The sequence below is a fragment of the Triticum dicoccoides genome, chromosome 7A, assembly GCF_002162155.2.
Source record: "Triticum dicoccoides isolate Atlit2015 ecotype Zavitan chromosome 7A, WEW_v2.0, whole genome shotgun sequence".
NCBI lineage: Eukaryota > Viridiplantae > Streptophyta > Magnoliopsida > Poales > Poaceae > Triticum > Triticum dicoccoides.
In genome coordinates this window covers 19,327,498-19,337,513 of record NC_041392.1, presented here as the reverse complement: position 1 = coordinate 19,337,513, position 10,016 = coordinate 19,327,498, and the positions used below count along the sequence as shown (strand labels likewise).

General features: G+C 43.2%; 1 protein-coding gene across 5 annotated transcripts; it reads right to left on the bottom strand.

The window, feature by feature from the left end:
- Nucleotides 1-322: 322 nt before the first annotated feature.
- On the bottom strand, nt 323-7,977 carry LOC119332524 (disease resistance protein RPM1-like). Of its 5 annotated transcripts, none has more exons than XM_037605700.1 (11): nt 7,836-7,977; nt 7,620-7,687; nt 7,238-7,516; nt 6,761-6,943; nt 6,380-6,667; nt 6,143-6,216; nt 5,468-5,573; nt 5,248-5,393; nt 4,190-5,130; nt 887-3,746; nt 323-777 (listed from the first exon to the last, which is right to left on the bottom strand). In XM_037605700.1, exon 10 carries the CDS (start codon nt 3,662-3,664, stop codon nt 923-925), a length of 2,742 nt encoding a protein of 913 aa, XP_037461597.1. In that variant the 5' UTR covers nt 3,665-3,746; nt 4,190-5,130; nt 5,248-5,393; nt 5,468-5,573; nt 6,143-6,216; nt 6,380-6,667; nt 6,761-6,943; nt 7,238-7,516; nt 7,620-7,687; nt 7,836-7,977; the 3' UTR covers nt 323-777; nt 887-922. The 5 variants fall into 5 exon arrangements, with proteins under 5 accessions (XP_037461597.1, XP_037461596.1, XP_037461599.1 ...); XM_037605699.1 differs by having other exon boundaries at nt 887-4,316; nt 4,847-5,130; XM_037605702.1 differs by having other exon boundaries at nt 4,847-5,130.
- Nucleotides 7,978-10,016: the final 2,039 nt, after the last annotated feature.

The window sequence follows — 10,016 nt, the reverse complement described above, 5'->3', positions numbered from 1 at the left end:
CTAAAAAGCCGAAACCAATATGTACGCTTACAGAATGCTTCCTGCCCATAACTGAAACAACAGTTTAAGTATCTATGATAACTGCATCAAGAAGGTCCAATCGCTGCTTGAAGCTTGAAGCTTGGTTGAGATCATCAAATCCCTTCCTTTTCATGACAAGAAGCGTAGCATTCAGATTACAACATCAAGTATTTACAGAGACAGGACAACCATATGACAGTGAGAATGAATACCTGAGCAGCAATGAATCACAAGCACATGTTTTCTTGAATAAAAGGGAAATGAATACCTGGGCATTACAAAGCACAAACCAAGGCTTCTATTTAATAGCACACATGAATATAGGTACACATGTAATGCAAAGGAAAATAGTCTGGAAAAGGAAACACGAATCAGTCTTAGTCTTACAAATTACAATAAGCACACAGAAATAGCAATACGCAAATTAGTTTGAATATGGAAACACAACCCACTCGCCGTCTCCCGCTAACTGTCATCTTATAATAACAGCTGGCAAGCACATGATCACACGAACACAGTAGCAATAGTAAACGCAGGCAGTAGCAGCAGCAGCAAAAGCTGAGGACGTGCACTAGCTAGTACATTCTGAAACAGCAGCAGCACTGTTGTGTGCATATTGAGACGCACGGTTGGACATTCCGGAACAGCGGAGGAAACCCGGAGTGTACAGCAGATCAGCAGCATTGAGTGAGATCGATCCAAGGCCGCCTTAACTCGTTGGTGAAGCATCTTCATTCCTTCCTTCCGGCAGGTGACCTGCATAGCCAACACCATATCACATAACAAAATGTTAAAACTAGTACGATTACAGACAGGGAAGGAAGCAAGTAAAGGTACACTAGTTAATTGGCGATAACTCACGTACATCAGTATATGCACGTTTCCTGACGAGAGTAGCAGGTCAATCTCGGAGACTATACCGCCACTTCCCTCGAATTGCAGAACACTGGCGCAGAGATGTGAAGAAGTCATTGGTGATTTCGCGGAAGGTTAGATACCGGAGGGACGTGAGGAAGTTAATGCCACGTGGGACCTCCGTCATGCTGCTGAGATTGACTAGAATTAAACTTTCCAGGCTCACCATGGCACCTTCTTCTACCTCTAGCCGATTTAGATTAGGTAGGTCGCATAGATAGAGAAACTTTAGCTTGGGAAACCACCCCATGAGAAATGTCAGCTGCTCTCCATTGTATGCTCTGACAAGTTGTACTTGCGTCAAATTTGACAGCCGGGAAAGGGATGGCAGGGGGTCTTCTCTCAGTTGTGACCACGATAGAGACAATCTATGCAAGTTCTGCCCCCCAACATCTTGGAAGAGAGGAGACTCATCCAACGCCCCTTCGGCTAGGCGCCCTCTCAAAGTTAGTTTTTGCAGGTTTGGCAGGCAGACATCCAACAAGAGAACCTCATCCTGAGAACTTGCATTCACATCCAAGTAGGACAGGTATTGCATATGAACTAGAGAATCGCTGATGCGTCCACAGTAGATTCCCTTCACATTCCACACCCTCAAGCTTCTCAGTTGGCGCAACTCCCCTAAATGTCTAACAGACTCATCTTGTGCCTCTAATGCTTGTAGCGTCTGCAAGTTTGTTAGATTTCCAAGACCACTGTTAATACATACACCACTGCGCCATTTAAATTCTCTCCCATTTGGATCGACTGTTTTCTCAGCAAATAAGTGTCTGAGCTTCTTCAACTTCACAATTCCAGTAGGCAACTCGTGTATGTCAGTTCGACAAAGGTCCAGCGTCAACATATTTAAAAGCTTCTCAACGGATCTTGGGAGCATCTTCACCTTTGAACCACGCAGACCCAAATGGCGGAGATTAAAAAGATCTCCAATTGCATCTGGAATCTTCTCGATAGCCAGACCACTTAATTCTAGCACTGTCATATATCTTGACTTCTCACATAATGGAGGTAGTAAAGTCGATGATGGAATGCTTTTGTCCAGTGTAATCAGAGTACGAAGTTGGTACATACTAGAAATTGGCTGATGATTATCCTTTAGTTTGTGTAGTACCAATCGACGCACATCCGACTCAAGAGAGCGCTCGCACTTATCCTCATATGCAACACCAAAACAATTCTTCTTGCACAAATCAACTGCCAATTCACGTAAAATATCATGCATCCTGAATCCCTTTATCCTACCAAATGTGTTTTTCTCGACAAGTTGTAGCATGCTTCTGTCAATCAATTCCTTTAGATAGCCTTCTGCCACTTCTTCTAATGTGCTTTCACCCCTCTCCTCGATGAACCCCTCTGCTATCAATAACCGCACAAGTTTTTTCCTTCTGAAAAGATAGTCTTCGGGGAATAAGCTGCAGTATAGGAAACAACTTTTCAAGTGTGTTGGAAGGTAGATGAAGCTCAGATGCAAAACATTCCTTACGTGACCAAGACTCTGAGTATTAATTAGCTCCCAACTCAGCTGGTCATTTATCCTTCTCCATTCTCCCACCGTATTCTCACGCGCACGCAGCAGGCTGCCAACTAACACAATAACAAGAGGCAAGCCTTTGCACCTACTAACTATTTTCTTTGACAAAGGTTTCAACTCTGCAGGACATTCATGATTTGTATCCCATGGAAAAGCCTTCTTACAAAAAAGATCCCATGCCTTGTCCTCTGCTAAAGCTTCCAGTGTTAAGATATGTCCTCGAGGAGCAAGTGTAGCAACATGGTGTTCCCTTGTTGTGAATATAAGTCTGCTGCCCTTACCACTATGAATAAGCACCCTGGATAAATCAGCAAGTGTTTCTGGAGTCCAAATATCATCTAATATGATCAGATATTTTTTTTGCTCCAGAAATTCCTTCAGTTTCTCTTCAAGGCATGTGATGTCCATATCCGTAGTGTTGGACAGAACACTGGCTTTACCCCTGGAAAGTTCCTTGCCTATTTTCTGAAAGACATCCTCTTTAGAATATGTTTGAGAGATGGAGACCCAAGCATGGCATTCAAAATTTTCTCTCTCATTCTTGTAGACATTTGCAGCTAAAGCAGTTTTACCAAGTCCTCCCATTCCATGTAGTGCTATCACCGAGCATTGCAAATCATCACCTGCCAACCATAGTTCAAGTATTTCTCTTTTTTTCTCCACCCCCACTAGATCTTCATCAAGGGAGCGTGAGATGGTTGCAAGATCTTGGGACATCTTGACAATGTAATTTGAGTTGCTAGTATCACCATCATTCACGGGAACCCAACGGTTTTTTGTCTCTGACAAGTGTGAAAGGTCTTTCTCTATTTCCTTCACATTGAAAACTATCCTGTTCAAAGAAAGCAAATATCTTGGTTTTTTGAATCCTGTATTCAAGTAAAAGCAACATCCTATATCATGTTCCTGACCAACTAGATACAAATACCCATCCACCATGTCCTCCATCAGATGTGCTACTTTCCGTACCTCCTCCAACCAGCTCTCATATGCTTGTTTGTTGCGGTTTCGAATGTCCATTTGACAGAGAAAATCATGCATTACACGAAGCTCCCTCACAACACGGTCCATGCTGCGCTGTAACTCCAGTAGTTGTCTCCCGTACATCACAAACAGTGCACTGGCCTGGTTAGCTGCTCCATTTGTTAAGGCAATTCCAATCTTTTCAATGGCTAGAAGAATCACAATCTCCGCCATTAGTTTCTGATATCTGCTAATGTCTCACTATTTGGGTGGTGGCGCAGTTGTATATTCTTCCTCAATATAATTAGGATGACCACTGAGAATGGAGTAAATAATGTATTAATTAAACTTTAGTGTATTCTGCTAGCATTTGCCAATACACTTTAAAAGTCTCCAACCACAATAGAAAAGTGAATAAGCTAAACTTTTCAACGTATTCGTCCTAAACTCTTATTTCATGATGTTAACCTATCTAACTCTAACACACATAATGAAACAAAACAATACTTACAGCAGGCAGGTCCATGAGAATTTTAAAAACTCGGGACTAGTCCATAGTGAACTACAGCAAACTTAATGCATTAACTGACAAGAACGAGTGAAACTCGGCCAGCAACTGAAGTTAAAATTCCCCAAATGTTGAAGTTGTACTTGTAACCAAGGCAACGACGGACCAAACTGACATACCTGCCAGCTTGCCAACATGATGAAAGTAGGCAATGTGACAAAGTAAGGCAAAGAGGTACCAAACCGACATACCTGCCAGCTCGCCAACATGAAAGTTGGCTAATGTGACAGTTCCAGATAGCTTACTTCCATATTTTTCTTAACATCTATCTAACAGTATCTCATATGAAGAAACAAAGAGCTAGAGTTATTGATTAAGCTGCAAGAAAAGATGGTGTATTGAATCAAGAATATTAATAAGAAAGAAAAGCTATAATATCTTAGGAGTCATTACGAGAAAACAATATATTATAACATAACTAACACGACGTTAGTTAAAAGCAGCAGTCATGTTCAGTTTAGGAGATCTTCAGATAACAAGAATATTTGACGTTAGGAGGCTAGAAATTCACACGTTAGTGAATCTTCAATGCAAGAGCATATGCCATCCCATGCATGCTAAGTATATCGCCTGTAACGAGAGCATAGACTGGTTCCTGATATTTTGTTAATCCAAGGAAACAATGGATGGCAACTAAAATCCGCTAGCTCTCCAGACTTTGGCATCGTCACAAATTAAAACGCTCATCTTATTTCAGGAAGAAATCTTATTGTGAATATGGTACTGGAAGAAATACCAACGCATGACTTACAAAGTATAATAGGTTTGCAAACTTCAAAAGATACAGCAGGAGGGAGTGTTCTTGGTACAACCTAAGATAGCCAGAAACTTAGGGAAGGACGACGCACCTGCCTAGATCCAATCGATTTTGGCGATCTGCTTGTGCAGGTCTGAATCTGATACCATCAGAACAGTTTCATAGATCGTCGCAGAAAAACAAAGAGACCTGGTGCTCGGCTGGTGTTGTTGTAATTGAAGCTTAATCGTACAGATCCTGGACTCTCATGGAGCCCAGGTATGACCGAGAGTATGCTAGCTTGTTGTTGATGACAAGTAGCTGGATTTAATCTTCAGCTGGAGATGTCCTTGTTGTTCCTTTTTGGACAGAACCAAAGAACAAACACCTGCTCGTCTGTAATGGACAAAACTAATTATTTTGCATCTGCCCAGTTAGGGTGATAGTTCTAGCAGTACAACTAAGTATATTGACAAGAGAACAAGGGAGAGAACCAAATTAAGCGCAACGCACCTGGTTTGTAATGGATGTAGATGAGGCCAGATTTGGGGAATGCTAGGGGAAGCTCTTGCTATACACACCTTATGGCTGGTTAGCACCGCTCTTGCTCCCCGTACCAACCCAATAATTGCTCTTAACAACTCTTGTGATTTCTAAATCTGAACATTGGAGAAATGCACAAGTGAGCAATTCAAGGAAGGCAGCGGAAAGCATCTTTAATAGAAAATGTTACCACTGAAATTGTTGTTAAATAGACAACTTGGGGTCCTTGCCAATAATTAGTCATGATAGTTGGTGCCAGCAGACGTGGTTGATGTGGACAAGCGATTGATGGAGACCTGTTAACAACAGGTGAAGCTATAAAAAAAAGCAACTCAACAAGATGCTACTTGCTGACTGGTTCTTCATGACGTGTTTGACCAGTACACACAGAAGACCAAGGCGATGCCTGACACAACCGTGAACGAGAGCAAGCTGGCCCTCTATGGCCTCTTCAAGCTGGTCACCGCCGGCCCAGTCAGCACCGGTATATATGTTAGACCTGCTTGGCTTGCTGCTAATAATGGGCTAATCACCGCAGATGGTGCTAATTGACGATACCGTTTATATCTGAACATGTTTTCTGGTGAAAGCATTAGCACTGGAGATTCAATACATGTCCTATGATTTCCTTCGTGTGTAATGTAATCTCCCTCAAGATACATACTGCTCTTGTACTTCTCTCTCTGAGATGCATCACCTTCACCGTGCTGAATCTTGCTTTCTTTCTCATCGTTGATTTATATTGACGTGCATGGGTAATTATGTTTGAAGGCTGTGTGAAACTAAGCTTTGTGATACATGCATGGACGTCGGAAGTCGGAACTACCTAGGAAGTCGGAACCAAACCAAATTAAGGGCAGCGAACCTGCTGTTTTATAATCGATGTAGATCTGGCCAGATGTGGACCTATAGTGACTTCCTCGTTGTGAGCTTCAGTATCTGAAATCATAAAAACAGCGTCATGGCTTGGTGAGAGTGGGGAACGCTAATTTTGTTGTTGACGCCATTTCAAGAGCCAGCTAGTGGACGTCCAAGTCAAGTCAATGCGTCCTCTTGTGGGTACAGCCTAAGATAGTAAGAAAACTAGAGAAGGACCACACACCTGGCTCGTAATAGCTTAGACCACTGCAACAATCTCGAAATAAAGAGACCACATCGATCACTTGGATGGCTGCAACAATCTCGATGGTAATTGAAGCTTAACAGTGGAGATCCTGAACCCTCATGGAGCCATGGGTCCTTTTCTGTCTGTCAGCGGGAGAGAAAGCAAGCTTACGGTGCTTTGGATGTTAAAATTGGGTATGACTGGGAGTCTGCTAGCAAGCTGTCGATGATGGATTTGGTCTTCAACTTGAGTTGGCCCGTCAAAACCAGAAGACAACCACCATACCTGCCTTGTGATGGCAAGGAAAACTGTTTATTTTTTGCTACCTAGGATATTGACATGAGAACGGGGACCCCAACGAAATTAAGGGGAACACACCTGGCTTGTAGTCGACGTAGATCTGACCAGATTTGGTAGAGCAACTCCTTGCGCTCTTGCTTCAGGATCTGGAAGCACTAAAACTGTGTGGTGAATGCTAGTCTTCTTGTGCTTGAAGCTCAGTTATTTTCCGATATACTGCATCGCTAAAGCCACTCTGCCTGTGTGCACATCTCAGAAATTCTGAAGGTTTGGAAATTACATGAGGAGCAGTAGCAATGGAATCTTACAAGAGCTTGTGAAACACCCACTATGAAGTAATAATAAGTCTGTATTCAGATAAGCTGAGCTGTACAGTAGCTAACCCCAAACTAAGCTACATACATACAGAGGTCTAAAAGGAGTACTTTGACACAACATCCATCAATCCAAAGGAACTGCCATATTAGCAGCATAAATTTTTGTCCATCTCTCTGTAGATAAACTCTTTGTGCAACGTAAGATAGCCAGAAAATGAGGGACTGATGACGCACCTACCTCGTAATGATGGCTTAGATCATCTTGTGCATTCTGAATCTGAAACCATCAGAATAGTTTCATGGATCCTCGCAGAAAAACAAAGAAATCTCGTGCTCGGCAGGTCTTGCTGTAATTGAAGCTTAATCGTAGAGATCCTGAATTCTCATGGAATCATGGGTATGACCGAGAGTGTGCTAGCTTGTTGCTGATCACAAGTAGCTGGCTCTGATCTTCAACTCGAGCGGTCCTCCTTGTTCCTTTTCCCCATTAAAACCAGATAACAATCACCATATATACCTGGCTTGTTATGGCAAGGAAAACTAGTCATTTCTGCATGGACCTAGCTACCCATCACATTGACAAGAGAACTAGGAACAAAATGAAATTAAGGGCAACGAACCTGGCTTGTAATCGATGTAGATCCGGCCAGATTTAGAGCTGCGGTGACCTCATTGTGCGCTTCAGAATCTGAAATCAATAAAAGAGTGCCTGGTGAGTGGCACCAGTCTTGTTGTTACAAGAACCAAAACAGAGAACGAGCCAAAGCTCTTGAAAAATCCTCATGTGTTTCTGAGAAAAGGAAGAATCCTCATGTCCTTTCGACTTCCATACACACCTTCTGGCTGGTTAACATTGTTCTTGCTTCTCTTACCCACCCAGCAATTGCTCTTACCAACCCTTGGGATTTGTTAATCTGAACTTTGGAAAATATGGCGTGGCTATCAGTGTGTGTGTGTGTGTGTGTGTGTGTGTGTGTGTGTGTGAATTAAGCACAGCAGTGGCAAGCGTCTTTAGTATCAAATGTAGCCATCAAATATATCTGCTCACCAGTCACCACTGAAATTAGTGCTAAGTAGATAACTTAGGATGCTTGACAGTAATTAACAATGATAATTAGTGCTGGCAGGCATGGTTGATATGGACAACCTGACGGCCTGTTAACAGGTAAACCAATACAAAAGGAGCAACTCAAGATGCTGAACTTGGTTCACTGTTCAAGGACAGTTACCACTAACTAAAAAAATACTAGTGTGCATATTTTATTAAAAAGTTTTGCCCACTAAACGGCGTGCTTTATGAAAAATACTGAGAGTATTTGACTCCAGTGGGTAAAGGAGATCGACAGCGTCTCTTTCGCGGCGATATCTGCCCCTTTCCTCGATGCAGCATCCGATTCGGACCCATGCCCCCATGATAGCCATCAGACACGTTTCGTCTTGCCAGTGGAAGCAGCATTAAATCGATTAAATAGATAAATGAAACAATTCCCCTTCATCAGCAGCTCAAGATGGGAATGATTTGGGGATACAGAGAATGCTGCTTTAGTTAAGGCCGGTCCGGATTCAGCAAATCTACAAGTTTAAAATCTCAGCTGCGTCCTAAGAAGAACACATGACGGGAATGGATTTGGCTAGCTGGTCGGCTGGCTTACCTCGTCGTAAGCAAGATAAAAGCAAGCAGCATCAGAAGTAACAGGAGCAGTGGTAAACACAGGTAGTAGCGGCATCAGAAGTGAAGAGCTCCGTACGTACGCCTTGAAAAAACAGAGGATGCCCTCAAGGTACATCTGGTAAATGCAGAGTAGCAGCAGCAAACACAGGCAGTAGTGCGTCTTGTAAACGTAGAGGAAGCACCTTCGCTCGAGTTGTAGAGCATCGTTGCAGCACCGTCAATTAGTCACAGCTGATCTCGTGGAAGCCTAGATACTGGAGGGACGGGAGGAACTCAATGCCAGCTGGGACCTCCGTCATGTTGCTGTAAAACTCTTCCAGGCTTGCCATGGCACCTTTGCCGTATCACTAGCCGATTCAGATTAGGCAGGTCTCCCAGAGAGAGAATCATATATTAAATTGGGAAACCAACCCGGGAGAAATGCCATCTGCTCTCCGTTGTATGCTCTAATGAATTGCACACTCGTCAAATTTGACAAGCAAGAAAGGGATGGCAGGGGGTCTTCTCTCAGCTGTGACCAATATAGAGACAATTCATACAAGTTCTGCTCCCCAACAGCTTGGTAGAGAGGAGACTCATCTAACGCCGCTAGTCGCCCTCTCAAAACTAGCCACATTCGGTTAATTTAGTTAATTTAGAGAGACTGAAATTCAGTGTTGATACAAGATAAACACAATGTTCGCTAACTTCAGAATTTTGACCGGACAGCCAGCTCTCATGCTGACTCGAGATATGGTTGCTGGCAACTTGAGAGGAATAACAGGGAACGGTCTCAAGATTCTCCTCTAGAAATATTCTGAATGTCATGAATGCATCCCCAAATTAATTGATTGATTAATTAAGAGGTGTCTCTCCGGTGTAGAGAAGATCGAGGGCGCCAATCTACAGCTGGACGTGGGCCGCCGCAGTCAAGAGTGACGCCAATTAGACGAACTCCAGCTGCTCGGCAGCAGCCTGAGGCGAGCAACGACAGTAATCCCTCGGCAGATGGTGCCACACTAATTTTGGCAATGACAGCGTCCAACCCTGCCATATGTACTGCAACAGCTCAACATCAGCCGTCAGGGTGTGACTGCTTCAGGGCTCGTTTATGCAACCAGTAATAAGAAACTCTTTCCAGACTGTCGGCCATAATTAAGTCAGAGAACTACTTTAGAAGCCGAAAACTTGAGTGACCAACCGAAAACTTGAAACCGAAAAATGGTGAACGCTCTCAGGCACATCAAAGAAAACAAAAGACAGGTCTACAGGGGCCTACACGTGTTGAATTATCCTTTGTCAAAGGTCTGTTGTTGACAAGGAGCAACAGAAAAAACATGTATTCAGGAGTGACCTGTAAAATGTG

What these genes read in the sequence shown, in the direction of transcription:
- LOC119332524 (XM_037605701.1), bottom strand. Translation starts at nt 3,664, where the DNA reads ATGGCGGAGATTGTGATTCTTCTAGCCATTGAAAAGATTGGAATTGCC.